At 32.4% G+C, this 26,645-nt stretch overlaps 3 protein-coding genes across 3 annotated transcripts; 2 read left to right on the top strand and 1 right to left on the bottom strand.

Moving 5' to 3' along the window:
* The first annotated feature begins 603 nt into the window (after positions 1-603).
* Positions 604-1,519, top strand: LOC140809966 (uncharacterized). Its single transcript, XM_073167754.1, has 2 exons — positions 604-868; positions 998-1,519. Exons 1-2 carry the CDS (start codon positions 647-649, stop codon positions 1,391-1,393), a joined length of 618 nt encoding a protein of 205 aa, XP_073023855.1. The 5' UTR covers positions 604-646; the 3' UTR covers positions 1,394-1,519.
* An 11,935-nt stretch (positions 1,520-13,454) lies between these two features.
* LOC140810446 (phenylalanine--tRNA ligase alpha subunit, cytoplasmic-like) lies at positions 13,455-16,624 on the bottom strand. The gene is made up of 7 exons (XM_073168301.1): positions 16,611-16,624; positions 16,080-16,350; positions 15,571-15,691; positions 14,802-14,873; positions 14,143-14,209; positions 13,954-14,069; positions 13,455-13,782 (listed from the first exon to the last, which is right to left on the bottom strand). Exons 1-7 carry the CDS (start codon positions 16,622-16,624, stop codon positions 13,772-13,774), a joined length of 672 nt encoding a protein of 223 aa, XP_073024402.1. The 3' UTR covers positions 13,455-13,771.
* Positions 16,625-23,219: 6,595 nt separating this feature from the next.
* Positions 23,220-26,645, top strand: LOC140809920 (uncharacterized). Its single transcript, XM_073167701.1, has 6 exons — positions 23,220-23,879; positions 24,599-24,787; positions 24,918-25,157; positions 25,300-25,517; positions 25,598-25,852; positions 26,227-26,645. The coding sequence occupies exons 1-6, from the start codon at positions 23,495-23,497 to the stop codon at positions 26,500-26,502; spliced, it is 1,563 nt and encodes a 520-aa protein (XP_073023802.1). The 5' UTR covers positions 23,220-23,494; the 3' UTR covers positions 26,503-26,645.

The following is a 26,645-nucleotide window of genomic DNA, read 5'->3' as shown; positions in this document are numbered from 1 at the left end:
TCTTTTTTTAATCCTGAAACTTAATTTATCATAATTCGGTGAATTTATTTCAACTTTATTTTTGATGAACTTTTTTATCATCAAAAAAATAAAAAAAAAAATACGAAATATATTTTTTCCTTATGTCTATAAATCATTTTTCTTGTGTACGCCGAAGAAACTTGTATTAATACAATAAGCAGAATTATCGAATCAGAGGCGTTGCAATGGACATGATAAAAATTATATGATTCTGCGATATACTACATTTGTATATTTGAAAAATATTTGGGCATAGATAATACAATAGTCAAAATAAAAATAATCATTCAAAAAGTACTTATATAATCGATGGAATCCTAAGCTGCATACATATAATGAACTTATACACTCGCATGTTTATTAAAATTTCATAATTTTAGCATTGAAACCAATATGTTTTAGTCATGATACTAATTCCAACGAACCCTGGGAAAGCAAACAACTCTGCATGGTCCCATTGTGACGTCGAGTTTGAAAGCCAATACTTTTCAAAGAAAATTACAGGATTTAAAGCCCTTTCCTTTGCCTATAAATAACATTAATATATTCGTGTAGCATGCCAATCAAAGGAACTCCCTCCAATTAATATAAATTCTATTTCTTGGATTCTATTTCTTTATCAACAATGGAGTTTAGCAAATCAACACAAACAACAGTTGCTGCGCACTCGCTCCCGTCGTCTCCTCCGCGATCTGTAATTGTAAGCCCATGTGCTGCTTGCAAGATTTTGCGTAGACGATGTGTCGAGAAATGTATCCTGGCTCCATATTTCCCTCCGAGTGAGCCACTCAAATTCACTACGGCTCACCGTGTGTTTGGCGCGAGTAACATTATCAAGTTACTGCAGGTATATATATATATTTTATACTGAGTACTTACACAAACATTTCTAAAAATTAAATATTCAGCCCAAATTATTATTTTTTTTATAAAAAAAACTGAAACATTGGACAAATTCTTGAATTATTTATTACAGGACATTCCCGAGCAACAAAGAGCTGATGCAGTGAGTAGCATGGTGTATGAAGCCAATGCAAGACTTAGAGATCCTGTGTACGGATGCGCAGGCTCAATCTGCCAACTCCAAAAGCAAGTCAGTCTACTCCAAGAACAACTAGCCAAAGCACAAGCACAGCTTGTCAACATGCAATGCCAATACACCAACCTCATGGCCATCATTTGCATGGAAATGACACAACCGGTTCGCGCGATATCGTCGGACGATCAGCCATCGTTCGATGATGTTAGTGACAACCTAAATAGTTTCGAGACTAACTCGAGCAGCTTCATAGATGAAAACAACAACAACAATGGTACTTTGTGGGAGATCCTTTCCACACGAGAGATCAAGTTTCACATGATTAAAGATTGAGGCATATTGGACTTCTGTGGGATATTGTGTTCTTGTATAATTAGAATAAAGATCAAAATCCAGAAGTAAACTATTTGGATTGTATTATCGTACTATTGAGGGAGAATGTTAGAGAAAAAGTTTATAGTTAGGTAAATCTAATAATTTCCAATGATCATTATTCTAAAGCAAAGACATGTTTCTTGCCTCCATGTTATTTTATCATTTAAAAGACGAGACATGTCATAATCTAAGTCTCGTCTCTTGCTTTATTCGTTGAACTCGTAACAACTTTTTGGTTACCTACTAATTCATGTCTTCGTTATCAACCTTTCTTCTTTCTTTCTTTCTGAATTATGTGTAGTTTTTTTTCGATTTAATAGTCCATTTTCCTCTCTTTTCCGATTCTTTTTCTTTGGTCTTTCATCTATCTTGATTTTTTTTTAATATTTTTTAATATGTATCTCACTTTTTTTTTGGGTATAAAATAAGCTATAGATTTTTCTCTTCGATCTTTTTTTTTTTTGGAAATCTTGTGAAAACACTTGTCATATTATATCCAAGTAAATAAAATTGATAGTCGATAACATTTTGAATATAAGGTCCGGAAAATTTGAATTCTTTTTTTCTCGGGGGTTGTTTGTTTGAATTTTCCAATCTAACAACTAAAAAATTCGATGAGGAAAATGGAATCAATTGTTTGACCAACAACCTTTCTTGCTCCCATTTCTTTAAGCAACGTGGACTTGAAAATTTTTATCTTGATTTCCCTGAAATTATAATTAGTAGAGACATACACACACATACACATATATGCATCGTATTATGGATTGTAAAATAGAAATATATTGTTGTAAGGTTATTTTGTCTGACAGGTATCGAAAATAATGAAAAATATCAGAATATGATATAAAATAGTAAATTCATGTTTTATCAGAATTAGATGTTGTGTCAGATGTTACAACATATCAGACAACATCTTAATGCAGCGGAAAATTAACTTTTATAACACAAATTGACTTGACATAAATAAATCGACAAGATTGAATATGCACAAGTATAACTACTTTTGCGGTGCCTTAGGGCAAAATTAATCACTAGAAAAACGTAACCGTTTACACAAAAACCTATCACTAGTGATTAAAACTAAAAACAATTTTCTCAACAAGTTGAGAAAACAAATGCTTTCTAAAAACAATCAACCAGAATAAAACTAAAACAAGAAAGCTAAAAACGTGATGCCAAAAAAGAAATCCACGAAAACAGTCTTCAGCCAACTTGTTCATAGATGTTGTCTTCAGATGTTCCCAACATTCAAGACAACACTTATTATCGGCAGTCTTCAAAGCAGCAACGTTGACAGCAATTTTCTCTCAGAATCAGAACGTGCAAAGTGTTCGTATTACTTCGAGTAGAAAAACGGCCCCATCAAAGTTCTAGGTTTTTCTTTTTATAGATGAGAGTCTTATCTCATAAGGAAACCTATTAAGCAAGGAAAGAAAGAGTTTAATTAGAAATAAACTCTATTTAAATATTGATATCATATCTTATCAACTCATAAATATAATATCTCAATAGTCAACAATATATTTGCACAGTTATCTCATAATCTTAAGAAAGGCAAAATCAAATAATATTATCATACTTAATTTAAATTGATTCGAAAAGATATAATTAGAAAAATAATTTAATTCTATAATTCTAACAAACTCGACAATATTATTTCCCTTCAATTGTTACAATTTTGTTTTATCTCATTGATACACACACAAGTTCATACATACATAGATACATCTTTATATTTGATTAGGTATATACGTTTAACACATGTGAGACTGGCTTTTAAATCCCAACAACATAATTAATTGTGTGTTCGGTCACTATCAGATCAAAACTTTCTTTGCAATATCTGCTTCACACCAAAAATATTTATACACTCTCTGCTCCCATAATTATTTTTTTAGATGGAATTCGATATAAAACATCATAAATCTAGAACATATATATGATAGTGCAGAAAAAATTATTTTAGATCTGATACAAAAGATAAAATTTTGAGTATCCAACTGAAACAACTATATTAATATCAACTTACCACACTTGTTTGTGCGCTCAAATATCAGATATTATTACCAGATATTTTATACTGAAATGTTGTATATTAATATCACATATTCAATTTTTTGTATCAATTTATATCCGGAAAAAACACAGTCATTAATACCAAAATTTGTTAGTAATGTTTGAGTACTCAAAAATCATATATTATTCTCAATATGAAATATTTAATACTCAAATATCATATATTAATATCATATTTTCAAGGTTTAGTACTGAATTTTCATCTGAAAAAGACTTATCATTAACAACAAAATTGTTATACATGTTTGAATATTCAAAAATCATATTTTAGTGTCAAGTCAAAAGAATTATTTATTTCTTAAAATTCATATATTTTGTTCGAAATTTCAATGTTTTATATCGAATTTTATCCGAAAAACACATATGTGCTAGGGGGTGCACAAACATTTTTTGGTTAATCAAAACTGTAAAAAAAAAAAAAAATCGATTTAATAAGGACTCAACAAACATTTAACTATTGGAACGACGATTTATTTATCCTTGGCTCACGTTACATTCAAAATAGTTATTTTTAAATTTCTTGTAATCAATCGATAAATATAAGGATTATTTGCAGTTTTGCAGTTGCCATACTTGTAATATATACAAGCGCTTGTTCCAAGAAAACCAAGCAAGAAAATAATTTCAAATCATGGAGATGTTATCGATACAAAAGAAATAAAAATCATTTCAAATTATCGTACACTTTTGAAAATCAACAAATTGGGTAATGCTATTGCAATAAAACATTTTCTACACGTTCATAGTAAAACTACATAAATATATGAATAATTAAATATCTACAATATACTATAGTTAGGCTATGTGGTGATGTACCTTAAATTTGAGAATGAAAATGAAAATTTGGAAAAATTTAAGTTGAGGTGTGTTGAATATTTTTTTAGAGGAAAAATTTTGCTTTATATTAGTGTTTTGGTTTTTGACAATTTTTTCTCAAGATACAACAACTCTTTCTTAAAATAAGAGCGCTCTGAATTGTAAAAATAATAACCACACAATTTATTATACTATCTTTTGTAAAGAAAGAAGCAATATAAATGCAATGTGTATATGCAGAAATTTGACTATCAAAAGTTCTTTTTGATGTTTTTGTTCACATGTATTGATTATTTGAGACATATTTCATCTAATAGATGTCTCTTTATCCAAATAATTTATTAAAATCGTCAAAAGACATCATGAATACAATGTACCATGATGAATCACAATTTTTGCTATTTTCATCGCCAGATGTCTATGCGCCTCTCTCTCTGACCTGGAAATTCCAGGGCATGTACAAGTGTTGAGACCATGGACGGAGTCAGCTAAGCCCCAGTGTTGGCAATAATTTATAGACCCAAAAGTTTAGACTCAAATTTTAAATTTTTTACTTGATACTACTATTTTGATTGACAATATGTAATATTATATACAATTTTTTTCCACATAAGCCCCATATTTCATATGATTTGATTAATAATCATTCCAATTCATATTACTTAATATCTCATTTTTTATATTCCGAGTAAAATCAGAATTTTATGAAATTTAAGATTGATTTCTTCATTCAATATTATTCGATCATTCAACTGTTTTTTTTTTTTTTTGCAATCGAGAATGAATTCATGTATATTTTTCGTCTGTAAAATTTATATTTTCTATCAGATTTTGTTTTGATTGTCAGTTTTGTACGCAATATTTTTTGTCATTTTTCTGACGTTTTCCATCAACTAACAGATGTTTCTGGCTTTGTGTAGCTAGTGTTCTAACCTTAGAACACATTATTTATGGTTTTTGTTTAACCAGTCTTTTTTTTTTTTTTTGCTTTATTAATTGTAGTATATTATTGCCTACACTGAATAACTATTCTGACTCCGCCCCTGGACTTGAGACGCCTCCTTTATTGTTTGAAAAATTTTCTGGTAGCTTTTAAACCACACATCTAAACGTTCTTGTTCGATCGAATTAACTTTTTTTTTTGCTTAATTTCGATTCATTAAACTAAAATATTTCAGCAAGACATGCACATACATTACATTTTATATATGTAAATTTTGACTTACTTAGTTACGTAAAATTAGTGAATTAAGTGGAAAATATTATGTCCCATCAAAATAAATGCAAACCACCTATAGCGACATTCAACAAAAAATTGGTCTCCCAAAATGGCGAGTTGCCGGCCAGCCCGTCCCATTGTCATGTTTTTAGAATGCTATAATATAAATATTGCAAAACATTTAAATAGCCAGATAATTAAATAGCATGTTTTTTTAATATTTATTTGTTTGTTTATACTTTGTACAAATGGAATCACATTTCAATATTTCACGCGATTTACATTGGTTGTCAACATTTGAGCAGGCCAAGTATGAAATCGACTTTATATAATTTGTGGTACTGTTTTTATTTTATTTTTATATTTGAAAAAAAAACGATTGCGGACAACCTTAGCATAATTATATTCTGTCTTCGACTTTGGAATATGTGCTATTTAAACAGCTGTTACATATTCATTTAACAACATTTGCCAATTCAATAATTTCGATGGTGTCACACCCGAGACTGTCGTTAGTCGACACCAATATTGTTCATCAATCACATAATCGTCAAACAATAAGCATCGTAGTTCAGTTTAAATTAGTCATTAAAATGATGATAAATTGTCAATAATGAGGGGAGAACAATGATTATTCAAATTTCCAAGATTATGATTGTATGAAACTCGAAAACGTTGTGTTAAATGAGCTGAAATTTTCTATAATATATAAAGCTATTCTCGTAGCAAGATTTCGGGTTTTTACAGATGGAAACTATTTATTGCGTTTTTTCAGTCCTATTTTTTTATAAAAAAAATAATTGTAAATAAATCATTCAACTGAGTAATGATCTCTGGATGGATTTAGAGAACTTGAACAATTTAAAAAAGACAAAAATTAAAATTTATATACAGTATTTTTTTGGAAAAAACCCACAATTTCTAAATCTTGTTTGATTAATCGAAATAATTATACAAAAATTCAAATGCTGGATTAGAGTATTGACAGCGAGTAGCCATCTACTTTGATTGGAAAAGTAGACCGCTTTTCTGTAAATAAATTGAATAGACCGAAAATAAATTATATGGTCGGCAAATATTTATAAAGAATATTGTATATCTGTGTAAAAAAAAATCATATTTATTTAAACATCATTAATTTTATCGATTTTTTAAAAATAATAATAAATTTATATATATAGGTGACAGAAATTACACCTCGTTTAAAATACAATGAACCATGTTTTTAAATACAAACTACGCATAAAAAGTAGAAATGATTTTAGTTTATATATTTTTAGTTATATGTCAAAATGATTTGACAAATACCAAATTATTATTTGTATTTTTGTTCATATCATCTGACTTTTAGGACGTGGGGATAATTTTACCAAATTAATATTAATTTATCTATTTCCCGTAGATTACACATAACTATAAATTAATTATAGTTGTCGTAAAAGTTGATCGAACGTGGAATGAAACAAAAGACGTAAGGTAGGGTCTTGTTCTTCGAACAGAAGACATAATATAATATGTAATATCTGACATTAAATATTGGATTGAATTCTCAGATATATATTATATAGTATTTTTCAAAAAGTTTTATTAAAACATGGTGTTTTTTTATAATTCTTGTACAGGCGGAGGACACAAAAGTCAAAAGTTATATTGTGTGTGTGTGTGTTTATATGTGTGTGTATAAATATATATATATATATATATATATATATATATATATATATATATATAAGAATATATATTTTGGTATTCACATATTATATATAATTATGTATTAATTTTTTATATTATATAAATATAAATTATTAATATTATTTTAATTATAAAAATAAAATCATATTTTTACTATGTTAGTAATAATTTTTCTTTAATAAAGTTTTTTTTAAATCTAAATTATTTTTACTTTTCTCATTTTATTATCTAAAAAAAATACTGTACTTGGTTTTTTGTACTTGTGAGAATTTTATTTTTAATTACATTAATCAAAATAATTTTTCCAATAAAGTTTTTTTTATTATCTAAATATAAGTAAATATAACATATTTTGAATATTATTTTAGTGAATTATTTATTTTAAATTAAATCTAAACTATTTTTATTTAAATGTAATGATGTACATAAATTGGACTAATTCTTCGTAGTTAATAGTATTTTAAGTTATTTTTGGGGTCTTAAATTCAAGAAATGTCATCACGTTAGAAATGTCCGTATGTAATATCTTGAATAAGATTTTATGGGAGCTGCAATTCGTTCTTAAAATGTTCAAAAATGAACCGAACATTGAAAAATTATATTGAGTTCGGTTAAAAAACAAGCAGAAAAAATTCAAAATAATCCCTCTAAAAAACTGATTAAATAATTTAAATTAATTTAAAAGATATGCAAGTTGAAATAATAAAATGGTTTGATTGAAGCATTTATGAAACATTTGTATGCAATATTTTGGTATTTGAAAAATATATTAAATGTTCAACGGTATCTAAAAACAACAACAATATAGAATTGAATTGGTTTTCCAACCAGTTTGTCTGTAGATCATTTGCATAGCTGGTTTGAAAGATATCATCGACATACTACAGCTCGCTAGATTTTCAACTTGACTACATTTGAATTCCAGCTTCTCAAGTCTTCTAAATTGACATCTAACAACTGCACACTTGTGAAAATATGTTAGAAATATAATAACGAGTTTTGTTAACATATATTATATATATATATATATATATATATATAATATATAATATATATATATATATCTAGTTTTGATATGTGTACACCTGCCGTGCACAACTATGTGAGCACCGATGAGGTGTGACTCACCTATTGGATGTGATGGAAATATAGAAAAATTGTGAATCTAATGGGTGAGTGACACCTCATCGGTGCTCACCCCATAGGTGTGCCACCATATCAAAACATTTAGATAGATAATATATATATAGATAGATATATATATAAAATAATAATATATATTATATATATATATATTTTTATATATATATATATATATTAAAACTGTCGCTAATTAGAGACGGAATGCATGTTAGAAACTGTCGCTAACTAGCGACGGTCTATGTATGAATTCCGTCGCTAATTTGTTCGGTAAAATAAAAAAAAATTAAATAATTTAATAAATCTGTTTTATTAATAGGTGCGGTAAAATAAAAAATTTAACAATTTAATAAATTTGTGTTATTAATTGATACAATCGTGTAAGAGATAAAAATTTTAAGTATTGTGAAGTGGTAAAATCGTGTAAGAAATTTAAATTTTAAGTGTTGTGAAGTTGTAAAATCGTGTAAGTGAGAAAAAATTTTAATTGTAGTGAAGTGAAGTGGAAGAAATTGGTGAGAATTTATAAGTATTTATAGAGAGTGGTGGAAGAAAATGGAGGGAAAAATAGGCGGGAATGAATTTTTTTGAAACTGGCGACAACTTTATTAAAAACCGTCGCAAAAATTTGAATCGGCGACGGTTTAAATGGAGAGAAATATACGCGGGGTGTAATTTTTTTTAAACCAACACCGTACTAAGAGAGGTCGGCTCTGATACCAACTGTAACGTCCTAGATTCGAATATTGTCCTCACTGTACCAAGACATGTCTTTCCAGCGTGCTTATGTCCTCACTCACAGGTACCCTGGGAAACTTCCCAGGAGGTCACCCATCCCAAAATTGTCCAAAGTCAAGCACGCATAATTTTGGAGTTCTTATGTGATGAGCTATCGAAAAGAAGATGCACCTTCGTGATATGAGTAGTACCAATCAAATCTTTTAATCCTCTTCAACTGTACAGTCCATTATATCGAACAATCTTAGAATCTCTCTCATTCCGGTATGTGATCGGTTAACATTGCCACTTTCCCGCCGTACAAGAGACGGGGAGCCAAAAAATTAATGTTTAATTTGCATTTTGGCGGGGCAATGTCACTTAATTTTTGTATTTATAATTTGATAGATTATTTAAAAAACACTGTAATTTGACAATTATTTTTGAAAGTAATATAATCTGTTAAAATTGGAACATTTTTTAAACGGATGATATAATTTCCCGATCGTTCAGGGGGGCGAGGAGACATGGATTTCATGGAATGACATCATTAATTTATACATAAAAAAAGTTGTATGTAATACATTAAATATTTAAAATTTTGGAGGATGATATATATATATATATATATATATATATATATATATATATATATATATATATATATATATATATATATAATAGAACAAACATATCACAAATATTATAGAACTAAGAACTAAAATGCTATAAGATGAGAGAAAACTCGAAAAATGGATAATATCAGAATGAGGGGAGGAAGCTCTATTTATATAGTCCATTGTCCGTGTATACGCGTCTCCAGTCTTTTGTCTGAATTATTAGTCAAATATGTCAACCCACGTTTTATTAACGTTTTTGCCACCAACCCTGATAAATATAGTCTGCCACCTATGTAAAATCCAAGATTTACGTTTAACCGTGATAATATTTAATGGTACTAGGATTTTGTGCAATCTTGGAGATTTATCGCATTATTTATGATGTAAGATTATCTAAAGTCGAGTGGATAATTTTATCATGTACAATATTTTGAGTTCAAGATCTAAGATAATATTGTGCATATATTTTCGAACTTATGAGCAGACAAAAATCAAAGATTTGAGATAATATTGATATACCTGGATAAATATTTAAGCGAGATGATAATTCAATCAAGGATTTCGAAATCTTGAACTATAGATTTTCTAAAATAGTGGATATAGGAAAAAGATCTATCGAATATTAGAAATTGGATACAAAATTCAAAATTTTACACTGGACAAGGTATAAATTTCGAAATATCCAAGGATGAATACTCAATTATCGAAATATTATCAATGATCAAAGATAAAGAATGATAGTTATCTTATATTTAAGTTTGATTCGAAAATTCAAACACGAAGATAATACACGATCAGGATGACAGTCAACCCTATAAATAGGAAGTCCCTTGAACTCAAAAATCACACCTCATATCACTCAATATTTTCGAGTTTCTCTCTAGTCTCCCTTAGGATTTTAGAGCCTTTTCTCTCATAGTTCTCCGAGTATCGAAGCGCTTGCTGCAGTCCAAAGCCGAGGAAAGAATTCGAAATTCTAGTGCAAGAACCCCCTCTCTTTCACGTTTTTTTGTCCGTCAAGAATTAAGGTAAGTGGGCTGCTTTAAATGTTTAAATTTTTTGTTTATGCATTTCGCGTGTTTTAAAATTCGGTCGAATGCAAATTTTTCTTCTATCCCTTTTGGTTAAGATTTTTGCATAAGTTATGTTTTGACACTGTGAGGATTTTACTCGATATGTGATAAATCCCAACCATGATATGACCCTTACGCGGTGGGGATGTAACCGCTATATGACCTCGCCTCCTTAGAGGAGTAAAAATTAGGGACTGATATCAGTAAACCATTGAAAGTGGAGGAATCTCAGTGTCTAGTCGACGTTATGTATGTGGTTTAAGTCATGTTGTGATGTTTGTGTGTTTCGAATTTTTCATGTTCTGTGTTGTGCTCGAACGACCCCACTTGCTGAGTATTTCTCAAAATACTCAACCCTTATTCTCCCTTCCCTAGATTTATCCGAAGAACATGTTGAGGAAGAGGAGTTCGAACAATTTTGGGGCTGGTGATTCACGAGATTAGTAGTAGCCATGTTTTAGCTATTTATTTTTGAGATTTCATACTTTAAATTCTTTAAGACGCTTTCGAATTAATTATTTATTATTCAGTTGTAAAGACATTTGTATTTTGGAATTTATGGAGTAAACTGGTTTCGTTTTAACTATGCTCGAGGCTGGTTGTTTTTCGATTGTGTGATTGATGAACAACGTCGGTGTCGACTAATCCCGATATCGAGGCGTGACAACCTATTGCCGACAATATAAAGGTTGCATTTGTACTTCATATTTGAATAACCTTTTTTCTGTTGGATGTTGGGCTTTTCCATGGTGTAGTGAGTGAAAATTGGACAATGTAGTATATGATCTATTAAACAAGCCATATATTAAATGGGTGGTGAAAAAATGGAATGATGGTTTTGTAGAAAATAAAGCTAAATTTATATTGATATATTTTCTTCGATGCAAGATCAGTCAGTCAAGAAACTTTCTCTCTAAGAACATGAGCACCAAGTTGGTATGGAAGAACTGCTTCGCAGCAGGAAATCAATCCCTATATAAGTTAACGGACGAGGTTCTATTCTTGAATTGAAATGGACAAAGCCCTACTTTGGTCTCTGGTTTGATGGTTGTATGTGTTAAAAATCCGGTATGCGTATGCACATGGGGTCAAAAATGTGTCATATTTTAAAAATATTAAAGTAATATATTATATTATATGTAAAATATTACGTGATTTTAATTTAGAAGGCTACCAAAAAATGGAATGCTATTATAATAAAATTTTGGAAAAATGCATATTTTAGGATAAACACCCGATGGTTTCAGTATATGTTTGTTAACCCAGGTAAAAAATGTGGCCCATTTCTCATGCATCTCAACGTTGAAAATAGATAGGCATCAATCGTTGTGGAAGATATGTAAAATCCGGGATTTTGTACAATCGTGATCGTATCAGATTAATAATTAGATTATACTAAGATGATGTAATTTTGGATATTGATATTATTATTATTCAGAATATAAGATTTCCTTTTGAGGTTACTTAAGTCGTGTAGATAATTTTATCGTGTGCAGAATTTTGAAGCTCGAAATTAAGATGGTATTATTTATCGTGCAACTTGAAATTTTGGGATGAATAAATCTATCTCCATCCAAAGAATTAAATAAGGAATTTCGAATATAAGCAGATAAAGATCTAAGATTTAAGTAGAGATGGAGATACCGGGATAAAAGATGGAGCAGGGATAATAAAATCCCTAGAATTCAAATTATACAGTGTATATATTATGCAAATTTCGAAATTTGATAGAGATAAAAGATTTAGATTTCGATTATCATCCAAGATCATGGATAGATCACGATTCTCGATGAAGATTTGATTCAAGTTTAAACGCGCGGACAATATACGATCAAGATAGCAGCCAACCCCTATAAATAGGAGGACCTGGTATCTCGAAAATTACACCAAAATTTCGAGAGTCTCCCCTCTAGTCTCCTTAGGATTTTCGAGTATAGCGAAGCGCTGCCACTGTCCAGCGGTCGAAGAAGGAAATTGCGAGATTGGCTAGTAAAGGGATTTTCGAATTTTAGTACTTTAAATTTCATGTAAGACGTTTCCGCAATTTTATTTTATTTCAGTTGTAAGACTTGGTTTTTTTGAAAAATTATGATTAATAAACTAGTTATCGGTTTATACTATGCTACGAGGCTGGTTTTTTTCAATTGTGTGATTGTTAAACGATGTCAGTGTCAAATCTCGAGTTTCGGGACGTGACAAGATGAATAGGAATATTTATGCAACACAGGTTGAGGGAACAATCCATTTCCTATCTTAGTTATTTTACAAAGAAAGTAATTCTAGAATAATCTTTGTCTCTTCGGCTATTTGGTAAGACTACTCCAAAATTGCAAACACAACCCATTTTTTTTATAGCTAATTTACAATTTTTTTTGAAAAAAAAATTATCCAGAAAAAAAAAATCATGATATGGGCAAATGAAAACTGCTCCGGAAGAAATAATAAAAAAAACTGCTTCATATCACTCAGCTAAATCATACAATTCAACTGTCAAGTTCATAACCACACTATGTTTCAAATTTTAAAATAAAAAATTTATCAGACATATGTAACAGAAAATATTCATATATTATATCACACGTATATAAGTGCAAGATCACATGTATAATATTAAGTAGAGATGTTATTGAACATCAAATTTAATGTCATCTTTTGGTTCAGATATCAAATCTTCAACGATCAAATCAGTGATTTAAAAAAAAAAAAACCACTTCGAGATCTATTGTAGAGAAAATTTCATATATTTCTCTATAATGGAATTGCAAAATCACCCCAAGTACCATTCTTATCAGTAGCGGGTTGTGTCGAAGGCAGTCTAATTTGATAAGACAATGTGCTCTGAATCTTGCTACATCGCTTACAATTTGGAAACATCAACAGTATTGTTCGAATTTTATTTTTGGCTCCACCACCGACCAAAGGACAGTTTTACGCACCTTGTGGCCAAAGAGATCTCTGATGTTATCGATTCCATACAGAATCATTGTGGGTCTGGTAAAAAAAGAGATCCAAAGGTATTAAGACAGAGCAAAACTACATGATAAGAATGACTAATCAGAAAACTGCGGTTGAATTAGAAAACAGAACACAACATATAATAAGAAAACAACAATATATCATTTTGGTAAAGTGAAAACTTGAGGTTGTGTAAAAATTTACTACCTTTCCAGAGAAAGCCCCCATGGACATCTCCTGGAAGCCCCATAGGAAGAAGCATCTCCGGTCTAAACATGCCCGAGTTTCCAATTTCAACCCATTTCTGTAAACCTTCGTGATAGCTGTGAAACAATTTCAGTTAGACTATTTATCAAAGTAAAAAGATTTAGCCACTTGGGATGCTTTGGTTCTGACCTGAAGATTTCCATGCTGGGTTCGGTATATGGATTATGTGCAGGTTTGAATTTAAGCTTGGACATTCCTAAAATGGAAAGATGGGAGAATCATAGTCAGCAATCATGTTTGAATGAAGAAACTGTTACTAAAACAGGACGTTTTTCAGTTAAAAAGAGTTTATATAAGAACTGATGTTTGGTTGGATTGTTACTCCTAAAAAACATGTAAAAAGCCAAGTCAAGAAGCCAGAAAATGTAGCTTTTACTTCTCTTTAAATTATTTAAAAAATCTCTATCATATACAAAGCATAAAACTACAACTTATTTAAAAAAACACATAAATATGTTCTGCTTGTGATTGTTTTTAAAGCTAAGTGCTTCTGTGTATCGCTCTTATTTTGTTCATTAAACGTTAAGCAACCTTATCTTGTCAAATCTATTTCAGTGTTGTGGCGGAGCCAGAAATATGGTTCTGACTGGACTATAATTTTTAATTCTAAAATCTTTTAATATTTTAAATTGATGTACCCGGACTAATATCATATTATTTCAAAATTATAAAAAATTTGCACATAAATTTTTTTAAAAAAATTGGGTCAGCCCGGGTACAAAAGCATGTAGCTCCGCCCCTGGATACAATTCTATTGAGCTCAAACACATTGAACACTAGGTATTTACCAAGATGAGAAAAGAAGTCGTGCAAAACTCCAATCAAATGCTCAAGGGTAAGTCCGCGATCACAAATTAAGCCTGCCAACAGTAAGACAGTTTGAAAGTAAGCATAGAAAAAAGTGAAAACTACCACTCAGCCAAAAGAAACAAACATTATCTATATACTCAGAATAGCAAATATAACTGGCACAATTCACATCTCAAGTCAAAGAAAATACAATCTAACTAGATAGCAAAGCCATCAGTTTATAGAAAGAGAATGTTCCGATTTACAGAGAACTCATAGATGAGTTGTGAAAACGGGCCAGCAGGGCGGGCTGGCACGCAACCTATCACAACCCGCCATTTGGTGGGACTGGCCAACCCATCACTCTTTAGTTACGTTATATTTAGCGGGTTGGGGGGTGGGTTGGCCCACAGCCCTCCACAACCCACCCCAGCCCCCTCCATTTGGACTGGTCAAGAAATCGCCAACCCAACCTGTCTATTTGGCTTGGCGGGGCGGTCCAATCTTAAAAGATCTACCCATAGAACCAAAGTAGGAAAGTAAATTTCTTCAATTATGTCAAAAATCCGTTCCTCTACAACCACTTCAGCTATTTTGTATATATATAACGTGTATATATATAGATGTTGGCAATAACAAACATATCATCTTTTAAAGGTCACACTACTGCGACCAGATCACCTTTTTTGTTTTCTCCCATGATGTAGCTAGAAATTGAATAACATTATTAACAAGGTGTGGCTAGTCGAGCCATGGAACTAAACATACACTTCTTTAAAGAACGTGGGATATCTTCTATCTGGTGGAATTCAGCAAGGTGAGTTCGATCCACAGCTTCATTTATGAAGACCCGATCTATCGAATAGTAACTTTTTGGAGCAAATGTTCCCTGCAAAAAAATGATCAATCAAGAAATCCCACAGAAGCGAAAGGAAAAGGAAAATAAAACCTCAAGGGCAACATAAAAAAGCCAGTAACTGAATTACTTGTACCAAAAACATTTCCCCTACATCTCGAGTGATAACTTAGTAAGGCAATTCTAAGAACAAAGTACTTTACGAAAAAAATGATGCTCAGAAATTAGCCGGTAACGCGTCCATTTTTTTTCTTATTTTCATACATCAAATAATACCCGAAGGTTGATAAAAGCTCAGCAAAAAATAAATATATCAAAGTATAGTCTTGCAGTATATACAATTAAGAAGGAACGAAGCACTTGTGCATATCCAGCAGAGGTGAAACTTTAGAATGTCATGCCAGGTAAAAGATTAGTTAACCTGCGCAAGTGCATAAAGCATCCGGGAGGAAACAGCAGTTGTATGAGTTCGAAGAAGATTCTTGTTGGCTTCTTCTCTCTTCCATTCATAGCCATAGCTAGTGAAGATAGTTAAATTGTTACTCGCTTTAAAAGATGGAACCAGAAAACTTAATTGGATTGCTGCTAAATATAAATATGAAATTCTAAGCACACCTTTCAAAAAGAATGTATCGTGTGAATCACGAGCAGGATGTTGTTGTGGTTGGAAAAGGGCATCAAAGTTCCAGAAGCTGCAAGGTCAAGTAAGTACTTGTCGAGAGAGATAATGCAAACAGAAACAGTGCCATCTTCTCATAGATGATGCAATTAAAGTGTTCATATTTACAAAACAATGAAAGTGAATAAGCAAATTGCAATCCTTTTTTTTTTTCGTTTTTCTCAAACAGTGATGGTGGCAACCATATATACAATATTCTAAATTGATTTTTCGAAGGGGGAAACCAGCATTATAAGAGCAAATGTCAAGAGGAAAGGGATGGAACAAAAATACCATGATGGCTTCATTGTTTTCGACAATCCCAAAGTTTTGGTTCAGTTCAAGTGTCTGAATATGAATAGAACTGCCATGTGACAGCACATACTATCGCAACCTCGGTTGAATGAAAACTAATAAAGCATCCTTATTCCTGAACAACAGTAAACAGAATTCAACATCTTTTAACCTCTCCAATTTGCTGGAAATTTAAATCAAATCTAGAGTTTGAATTAAAACTGAATAAATTCTGAAGTCAAAAAAAACTGACCTGAGCATCAAGGAGACGGAAACCGTTCAGACTTTTGATAACATTAACAATCTCATCATGACTGATTCCTTTTTCGTCTGCAAATTTCTTCTTTCTTTAAAATATTTTAAATTTGATAATATAACTTATACACCGACTCATGCATTGCGTATTTATACAATATTTTTTATAATCTTTTGGTTAATATTTAGATGGAGATCAAAATATAATTATATAAATAATGAGGATCTAACTGTATTTGATATATGAATAAAAAATAAAAGAAAAGAACAACGCATTGTGTAACTTATACAATATTTTTTATAATTCATTTGGTATAACTTTATGTTTAAGAATAAAGGACTCTATCCACTTAGGTCATCTCCAACCCATTACACTATCTTAATGTCACACTAACTTTAAGATAGTGTAATTCTTACACTAAATCTAAAACTCATCTCCAACCCATCAACTCTAAACTCTACACCAAAAAGAATATTCTCATAATATTCTCTATTATTTTATTCACAACAAATAATTTATTTCACAAAATATTTTTAAACACAATAATTAAAATATCATTAATATCTAAAATAATGTATATATCGAAATTCATTATAAATATACATGAATTAAAAATTTAATTAAATAATTTTTTTTGAATTACGTTAATTTTTTTAGTATTTAATAGTATTATCTTAAATACTTAAGCTTAATACTTAAAAAAACATAAAAAAAAAAAAAAAAAAAAACAAAAACAAAAAAGGATTTACGCTATTGCTACAGTAGTATTGCACCAAATTTGGTGTAATACTGTAGCACACCACCAAAATGGAGTAGGAAATGGTGTTTGGTTGGAGAAGAAAAATTCACACTATGATGGAGTATTACATCAACATAATGTTGGGTTGGAGATGGTCTAAGCGACAAATGACTTGCATTAAAATTTTATCATTTCATTAATATATATAGTTATTAAAACAGATTACAATATCAAAAATTAATTATTCTAAGTATTTCAAATTACTTAATAATACAATGTGCATATAAATGAAATCCAATCAAATTTTAACGTACTTTATGTTGGAACTATGCAGGCAGGTGAGCATTTTGTCGCTCGGTAACCAACCGAACCTTTTTTTTATACAACAATCTTTTTAAAAACCGAGATTGATTCTTTTATGATTTCTCGTGAATGAACAGTTGATGTTTCCAGCCGGGAAAGAATCAAAATCATACCGAATTAACTGTTTTAAAAAAAAAAAAAAAATAGGAGAACAACTTGCGCAATTAAAGCTTCCCACTAAATTCAGTAGCAAAACCGTGCAATTGTTATCAGAGTCCCATTTGTAACCCGCAAATCGGACATTGTTTACGCGTAAAAGCATGAGAGTTTACGTAATTTCACATTAAGAACATCGCAAAATTATTACAAACAGTCACTGAAAGTTAACCGGACCTTATTAGAGAGAAATCGAATTATTTGAGATATGAACATGAGACTAGCGACAACCGATGACGGCAATGAGCGCATAGAAGTGGATGAAAGGTACCGAAGAATTTTGCAATTTAGGATCGGATGAAATAATAAAGAAAGCAAATATCCATAGACAAAACAAATAAAATTATGCTCCTAATCAGAACGACTAGCTGCATCAAACATAATCCAACACAAGAATAGCTCAAATAAACATATCAAGAGCATAAAAACAAATAAGTTGAAGGGAAATATTATTTCCAATTTTATATCTTATTGATTTAAATTATTTCTTTAATATTTTGTTTCTTTGTTGATTTAATTGAGTCTCATGTTTAACACAATTTTGCCTTTCTTAGATAACGAGAAAATCATTCAAATATATTCAGAGATATGTTATTTGTGAGAATGAATTGATGAGATAAGGTAGTAGTTGTCACGTCCCAAAACCGGGGTTAGTCGACATCGGCGTTGTTTATCAATCAAACAATTAAAAACAACAAGCCTTTCGTGTGTAAACCGAACCAGTTTATATATCATAATTTCAAGCCTTTCGTGTGTAAACCGAACCAGTTTATATATCATAATTTCAATTAAATAAACATCGCCTTTACAATAACGAAATCCAACGAAATAGTAAATAATGCGGAAGCGTCTTACAATTATTAAATCATAAATTCGAAGTAAATCCTATTACTAATCTGGCAGATCACCAACCCCAAAATTGTTCCGACTCTTCTTCCTCAACCTGTTCTTCGGACTTATCTGGGAAGGGTTGTAAGGGGAGTGAGTATTTGGGAATACTCAGCAAGTGGGGGACTTTGAACACAATATGAAAATTTTATAACATTTTCGAAACATATCATAAACGTACAGCATGCTTTTCATAATCGTAACGTAAATTCCATAACGTAATAACACTGCGATTTTTCACCTTTCAACGGTTTACTGACGTCAGTCCCTAAGTTTTGATCCTCTAAGGGAGCGAGGCCATAAAACAGTTCTATCCCACTGTTAAGGGCCATATGTTGGAATTTCACCCATTTTCAGGGAATCCTCACAGTGTCAACACATACACGTATCAAATTTCGTAAAAACGTATAGACGGGAGACGAAGCTCGACCGAATTTTTAAACCACAAAAACGAAAATCACATATGCATAAAACCGAATTTATAAGCATTTAAAACAACCCACTTACTGTAGTTATTGATGCTAAAAAAAACGTAGGTGCTCGGCTTCGGGAAGTGGATCGTTCCTTGTTCTTCACTCGGCGGTACTACGGCTCGATTTTTCTTGGAAGATTTTCGGCAGAGTTTTGGCTAGGAGAAGTTGTTGAATTTTCGAAAATATGCAGCAAGAAATTTCGAAAATTTGTGTCTTGAATGAGTAGGGTTGATGCACTATTTATAGGGGAAGAGGGTGGAGCTAAATTTGGCACAAAAATCATACCAAAAATCGTGTCAAATCTCCTAATATTAACTCTAATATCCTTGCCATTGTTGCTGATTTATCTTCCACTTTTGTGGGATCCCTTCCTTAATCACTTGCCCCTCAATATTTCGAAAATATGAGGATTAGGTGAGGAGATTTGCTTCTAAATTGCATGGTATGTTTGACTTAGTATTGGATCTCCAATGCATTCCAATATATCTCCTCAAAATATGTGTACCCAAAAATATAGTAATAAAATCTCAAAAATTTTCCTTACAACTATTTCATTATATTATTAAAAGATTTTCGGTTCTCATAGTAGTAAATCAGAGTTTATTTCTAATAAAACTCTACCTTCCTTATGAAATAGGTTCTTTGTGGACTAAAACTCTTCGTCTATAAATAAGGAGTCAAGGACAGTGAAAAGGGTTCCTTGAATATCGATCTACATACACGGTGTGAAGATTTCTCATTGAGGGATAATTCTTGAAGCTGTTGCTGTTTGAAGAGGGGTGATCATCATGTTGCTCTGCATGTTGCCAACATCTACAGACAACATCCATAACGATGTTGACTGAAGATTATATCTAATTGATCGTATTTTCGAGGATCAAGTTTTGCTTTCTTATTGATGTTTTAATATTGTTGATAGTTGTTAGAAAGATTTATTTTCTCAAAGTGTTGAGGAAATTGATTTGTATAATAATCACTAGTAATATGTTTTTGTGTAAACGATTTGATTTTCTAGTGATTAATTTATGCCACAATGCATCGCACATGCCAACTGAGCCAAAGGCTAGTGGCACTATATATCTCATCAAGTTTTGTGCGTAATTTCCTGATACAGGAACGATAGATATTTTGTACTGCCTATCCATTATTTTTGCTTCGTTACTGCTGTTCTTGCTTTTTGAAAATATACATCAAAAGTAAAATAACCCTCTGCCATTAATTAAAATGCCGGCTGAGTGTCAATTTGTAGCGAAATTCTCAGCATTAGTGTTTGACAGTGGAGAACACTTTCACGGCATCAAAAACTTGCTCTATATGTCATTTGCAATACTTCATCGTAAATGGAGAAATTACCATATTTGTTGGCATTGTGCTGAGATTGAGGGCAGCTGGAAGGTTGATTTCTTTAATTTCTTTAATATTTACGAGTGAAGCACAATAACGTCATGCCTTATCTGATTTTTCCCATCTTTATTTTTTACAAATAGAGTAGTATTTTAAAAAAATTAATTTTTTTGTTTTTTTGTTTTTACCATTATACCCACTTACATATAGTTCGATAATTTATTAAAAAATGGAAACGTGATATCACCAACAAAAAAAAATGGTAGTTGGTATGACATAATCTTCTGTAGTGGAATATTGTCGCTGCATTCATTGCAATGATCAATGCGACGAAAAAACTAACGCTTGCGGTGACATAATCTGTTTTGTTGGATTTCTTTCCCATTTTTTAATTCCAAAGAGTGAAAGAAAATATTATGATTCTTGTCCATTAATATTATTTTCATTATGTATATGATGATATGTCATAAGGATTCGGATCATCATTAACCCGACTCATTACTTAATGTCCAGGCAATTCTTCTCTTCCCGGGCAATCGAGAGCCCAGACACTCACACAATCATCCGGGTACCTAGTCACCCAGACTATCTCGAGAATCGCACCACATATATTTGCTTGTATTTATCCTCAAATCTGCTGACTTAAGCATTGGACTGGCTACGTAGAACATCCCCTCCGACGCCCATTCACGAGTTTCCTTTCTTGTTTGCAGGTGTTATCACAGCCATTATCTTCACTCAAATTCTCAAACAATATAAATTATTGATTTGACCCGTTGGAGCCCCTTACCCGACTAATTCATTTCAGCGAAATCACATCAGTATATATTGAGCAATAAATTTAAGGGTTCTTTGGGATTCTGTAGTCCGAACATATGTTATAATTTACTCGTCGTATCTGAAAAACTTAGTTCTAATTCTATGGTCTGATATGTTTTTTTATTTCAACTCCTCGGAGTTAAAAATTCGAATATTATATTACACATACTCAATTTAAGTTGATTGATACTCAATTTAAGTCATTTAATACCTGAAATACATGCATTTATATCATATTTTTAATAATATATATATCATATTGTTCCAAAATAGTTTTGACATTCCATATAAAAACTATAATGTGATTCAGTTGATACTTAAAATTTGTTGATGCCACCCGGGTCGAACAGTGGAGTCGGGTCGGAAACTCTACCAGGTAAGCTATCAAGAATACGGGAAGAAATATGAGCTAAGACGGCGGACTGGAAAGAAGATTATTCGTTTGCCTTTGAAAGATCTGCCAATAAGAAAAACAACCACGTGAATGGGCGCCGGAGGGGGTCCCCGGCGTGGCCACTCCGATGCTTAAGTCAGCAGAGTACTCAAGCAATAAAACCAATGTAGCCAAGTGATGGCCGTGATATTGGTGTACAATAAATGAGTGTGTTAAATGTTCATTAATATCTGAATGAAGGAATAAATGCAAAACCTGGTATTTATAGTGGAGGAAATAATGATGACCTCGTTTTTTGGGACGTGCGCATTAAATATACTAGGGCGGCTGATTATACCCTATTGTTCTGACATGTCAAATCATATATGGGTCATATCCCATCTGTCCAGTCACTCATTAATGTTAACAGGTCGGCCGCGTGTATTTTATTAAGTTAACATCATTAAATGCCTCCCTCGCTTCGAGATGTCAGAAGAGAAGTTATACCAGAACTCTGGTGCTATGTCCTGAATCAACCACTCGGGAGATGGGCTGTCCTGACCTGGGCATCGCTCATGGGCCTGACCCATGACCCGAGCATTCCCGGGATCATTTGTATATCTGTGCGATAATCTCAATGATTTGTATATATGTTTATTGTTTTTGTTTTCGTGTCTTACATATGATATAAATAATATATGAGTTAAAATTTATTGATACTAAACATTTAAATTTATGCCACAATTTCAACGATATATACGTATTTGGACTAAAATTTTTGATGAAATTGAAATGAAAAAAAACACGTTGAACCAATTCAAACTGAGTTTTCTGTAGAGACTGAATATAAGATCCGTAACTTAAATTAATTGTTATTTGTAGTCAAGCAAACATTAAGAAAAATTAAACGTAGATATTTCCAATTTTTTAATACTATTTTCACAGCAATTTTATTGGGAGGAACAGCAGCAAGTTAACGGCCGTTAGCCCCCCGTGCACGGCGGACCCCACGACGACGCCACCGCCGCTGTCATCAATCCCACCACCCCCATAATCGCAAAGCCAGTATTGACGATGTGGCATCAGGCTGGCCCTTGATTCAGTGCCCAAGCTTGCTTTTCCTACCTACTGGCTCAAGAACATTGCAGTTCGGACCCCTACTCTGTCCATTAATGACAAACAAGAACAACTAATGCAAATATTATATTATAGACTACATAATATATAAATAATCAAGAAAACGGCGTTTGATTGTCGATCGACTTGGCTGTCCATTTCATACATATGTACGAATACAATGGAATGGAATAGTTGCCAGAAATACATATGTACGAATACAATGGAATAGTTGCCAGAAAACCTCTTGTCTATTGTAATCGTATTCGAGTATAAGCTTTCATTATAGCGTGTGAAAGCTTGAAACTGACGCCGCTGTGGGATTTTCTTTCGGAACCCATTTGTCGAATTCTGTTAATGTCTGAGGTCAACGAGTCAACGGCCTGGAGACCGGAATTTACGAATGTTCTTCTTGACGAGGGTGTTGGACAAAATGGTGACGATTACAGCTCATCCGGAGTGGGTGGAAGAGCTCCGGCCGCGGTTGCTGGAGATTGGAGGTTTCAGGTGGCCGAGTTTGCGAAAGGGGCTGCGGAAATGAGTGTAGAGTTCGGGAAGGGAGTGAGGGATGTGTTGAAGCAGAGCTTGTTGCGGGATGATTCTTTGATAATGAGAAAGTTTAAGGGGCCATGTATCAAGATTTGTACGAAATTGAGGTTTTTGAATCGGTACCTGCCAGAGGATCGTGACCCTTTTCATGCTTGGAGCGTGATCGCTTGTGTCTGGATCCTTGCTCTTGCAGGTGAGTGTTGGTACGGTGTGAATTTGCTCCTGTTTTGTGGGATTTTATTGGATTCTGTTTCTTGAATGGGACTGTGATTCTTATACAGTGAATTTACCACAAATTTGATTGCACATTTAAATTAATGTGGAAACTAGCATGTTTATTTTTCAGGAATTGCTGTTGTGAACTCTAAACGGGCATCACTTGTTGTGTAGTTCCTGACCATGTCTTATTTGGTTGTGAAGTTATAAAAGAATTCTGGACAAATTGGGAGGACTGCATGTATCTAAATGCACTGATTCTTTTTAAGATTCTGGGGATAGGATGCACAAAACACATGGAAGGATTTGGTCTGATTGTAGCAACTGTTGTTATTTCAAGATCTTGTAGTTCCAAGATCCTAAATTGGATTTAATATCTAGCAATGTGTAAGATCTTGGAATGAGGATTCAATTAAACTAAAATAGTGATGGGAAGTCTATTCAAAGTTCTTTCGAAATATGTGACTTTCTTCGTTGTCGATCTTCTCTTGTAAATTTTTAGATTCCCATAGTTTCCCTCGGAATGAAAGGCACAATGGGCGTACTTGACTGGACATGGTGGTCGATAAAAAATAAACCCAAGTTTGCAAAATTTTGTCTTAAATTAGTTGTTGAACATGGAATTTGCTGTGTTATGAAATAATAGTTCTTTTGTCCGTTCAGATTGATAACTGATAGAATGAACATGATCTGCAGCTTTAATTGTTAATACTAATCACCCTACAACTCCTTTGGTTAAACAAATGAAGATTCACCCTACTAGCGCTAGCCTCATACTGCTTCCAGATGGGAGACGCTTAGCCTATCAGGAACAAGGCATTCCTTCTGATCAAGCTAGATACTCAATGATTGTTTCCCATTCTTTCCTTTCATCTCGACTTGCAGGTACTTTTTTTATATTAACCATATTTTGTTTGACTGGTATAGAGTTTGATGTACAGTAAAAAATGAAGGCTAAAAGTTTCACTGAACTTTTTGTGTGGGCTCTGCTTTTTTTTTTTTTTTTTAAACCTAGGAATTCCTGGTATCAAGGGTTCCTTACTGCAAGAGTTTGGTATTCGGCTTGTGTCCTACGATCTTCCTGGCTTTGGTGAAAGCGATCCTCATCCTGATAGGAATCTCGAGTCATCAGCTTTGGATATGTTCCACTTGTCTTATGCTGTGAATGTTACTGATAAGTTTTGGGTTGTGGGCTATTCTATAGGAAGTATGCATGCTTGGGCTGCTCTTCGGTACATTCCTGATAGGATAGCGGGTTAGTTCATGTATTAATTGATGTCTTTCTGTTATTTGAGCGGAAGAAAGTTACCACTATTGCTTCGATTCATGGTGGAAACCAAATGAGTGACTCTTGCCTTCTACATGTCATTTTGACTCATTCTGGGTTAATTTTTCAGGTGCTATCATGGTTGCACCAATGATTAATCCGTATGAACCCAGACTGACTAAGGAAGAGACACGAAAAATATGGGGGAAATGGACAACCAAGAAGAAAATGTCGTACCATTTAGCCCGGAAATTTCCTAGATTACTTCGATACTTCTATCGTAGAAGTTTCCTTTCTGGAAACCATGGTCAGATGGAAAACTTGCTTTCCATCTCATTTGGGAAAAGGGTGAGCCATCTTAACTAAAAGCCATAAAAGTAATAAAGAATTTTATACGTTCTTAGTTAATATGTTTATCAAATCCATAGGATAGAGCTTTGACAGAGAGACAGGTGTTTCAAGACTTTTGGCAGAGGGACGTCGAAGAATCAATTCGACAGTTAAACGTGAAACCATTTGTTGAGGAAGCAGTCTTGCAAGTTTCAAACTGGGGTTTCAGCATTGCAGACCTCAAAGTACAGAACAAACACAAGGGCAAAGGGCTTATGGTTTGGCTTAAATCACTTTACGGTTCTGCTGAAAAGAGATTTGATGGTTTTCTTGGCCCTGTACACATATGGCAGGTTAGTTAACAATTTACATTTCTGTTAAATTACAAAACTATTGTTGGCCACACCTTCCATTATCTCGAACCTTTTGGATAAAATGATTTCAAGAAGATATCAATGACATAAGGTTAAATTCTAAAAACTTTTGGTGCGCAAAATCCCATATATGTAAATAATTAGTTTTGGGTGCTTGTTTCTATACCTTTATTGCTTGATGCACGAGTGTGTTAACGTGGTACTTTTTTATGCTCAATTTCCTATGGGCTCGACCTTTTGAGAGAAAGCAGTTTCGATGATGGATTTCAAATACCTATTTAGATGGTTGTTTATTATGTTTATTCACTTCAGACCAACAATCTTTCTTGTATTTGAAATTCCTATTGAAATAGGGAGGTGAAGACAGAGTTATCCCTCCATCAATGAGCGATTTTGTGCAACGAGTTCTACCAGACGCCATGCTGCATAAACTCCCATATGAAGGCCATTTTACATATTTCTACTTCTGTGATGAATGTCACCACCATATGTTTAGTACAGTTTTCGGGAACCCTCGAGGCCCTCTTTCCGGAAATGTGGATCGAGGTTGGATCAGTGAGGATCAAAACACAGATGGGATGTTCAATGATACGGTAATTGACAGCGAAAATGTTTCTACTTTAGCTTGAAAACGTTGGTGCTGGAAAACACAGATTTTCTTGATATCTACTCTGGTTTTCTTAATTGTAATTGAAGCAAGCTAACGAAAAGTATAGAATACGATACATACAGACAAGTACTTGCATGAGAAAATATGATTACGATTCACGAA

The sequence above is a fragment of the Primulina eburnea genome, chromosome 13, assembly GCF_022965805.1.
Source record: "Primulina eburnea isolate SZY01 chromosome 13, ASM2296580v1, whole genome shotgun sequence".
NCBI classification, from domain to species: domain Eukaryota; kingdom Viridiplantae; phylum Streptophyta; class Magnoliopsida; order Lamiales; family Gesneriaceae; genus Primulina; species Primulina eburnea.
Note: the sequence above shows the minus strand (reverse complement) of the source record. Positions and strands in the feature narration are given on the sequence as shown.

What these genes read in the sequence shown, in the direction of transcription:
- LOC140809966 (XM_073167754.1), top strand. Translation starts at nt 647, where the DNA reads ATGGAGTTTAGCAAATCAACACAAACAACAGTTGCTGCGCACTCGCTC. An exon ending in ACATTATCAAGTTACTGCAG is followed by an intron (nt 869 to 997) that starts GTATATATATAT and finishes TATTTATTACAG; the next exon opens with GACATTCCCGAGCAACAAAG.
- LOC140810446 (XM_073168301.1), bottom strand. An exon ending in TGCTTTATGCACTTGCGCAG is followed by an intron (nt 15,692 to 16,079) that starts GTTAACTAATCT and finishes ATTTTTTTGCAG; the next exon opens with GGAACATTTGCTCCAAAAAG. An exon ending in CCCACGTTCTTTAAAGAAGT is followed by an intron (nt 14,874 to 15,570) that starts GTATGTTTAGTT and finishes TACTGTTGGCAG; the next exon opens with GCTTAATTTGTGATCGCGGA.
- LOC140809920 (XM_073167701.1), top strand. Translation starts at nt 23,495, where the DNA reads ATGTCTGAGGTCAACGAGTCAACGGCCTGGAGACCGGAATTTACGAAT. An exon ending in CATTCCTGATAGGATAGCGG is followed by an intron (nt 25,158 to 25,299) that starts GTTAGTTCATGT and finishes TTAATTTTTCAG; the next exon opens with GTGCTATCATGGTTGCACCA. An exon ending in GCCCTGTACACATATGGCAG is followed by an intron (nt 25,853 to 26,226) that starts GTTAGTTAACAA and finishes CTATTGAAATAG; the next exon opens with GGAGGTGAAGACAGAGTTAT.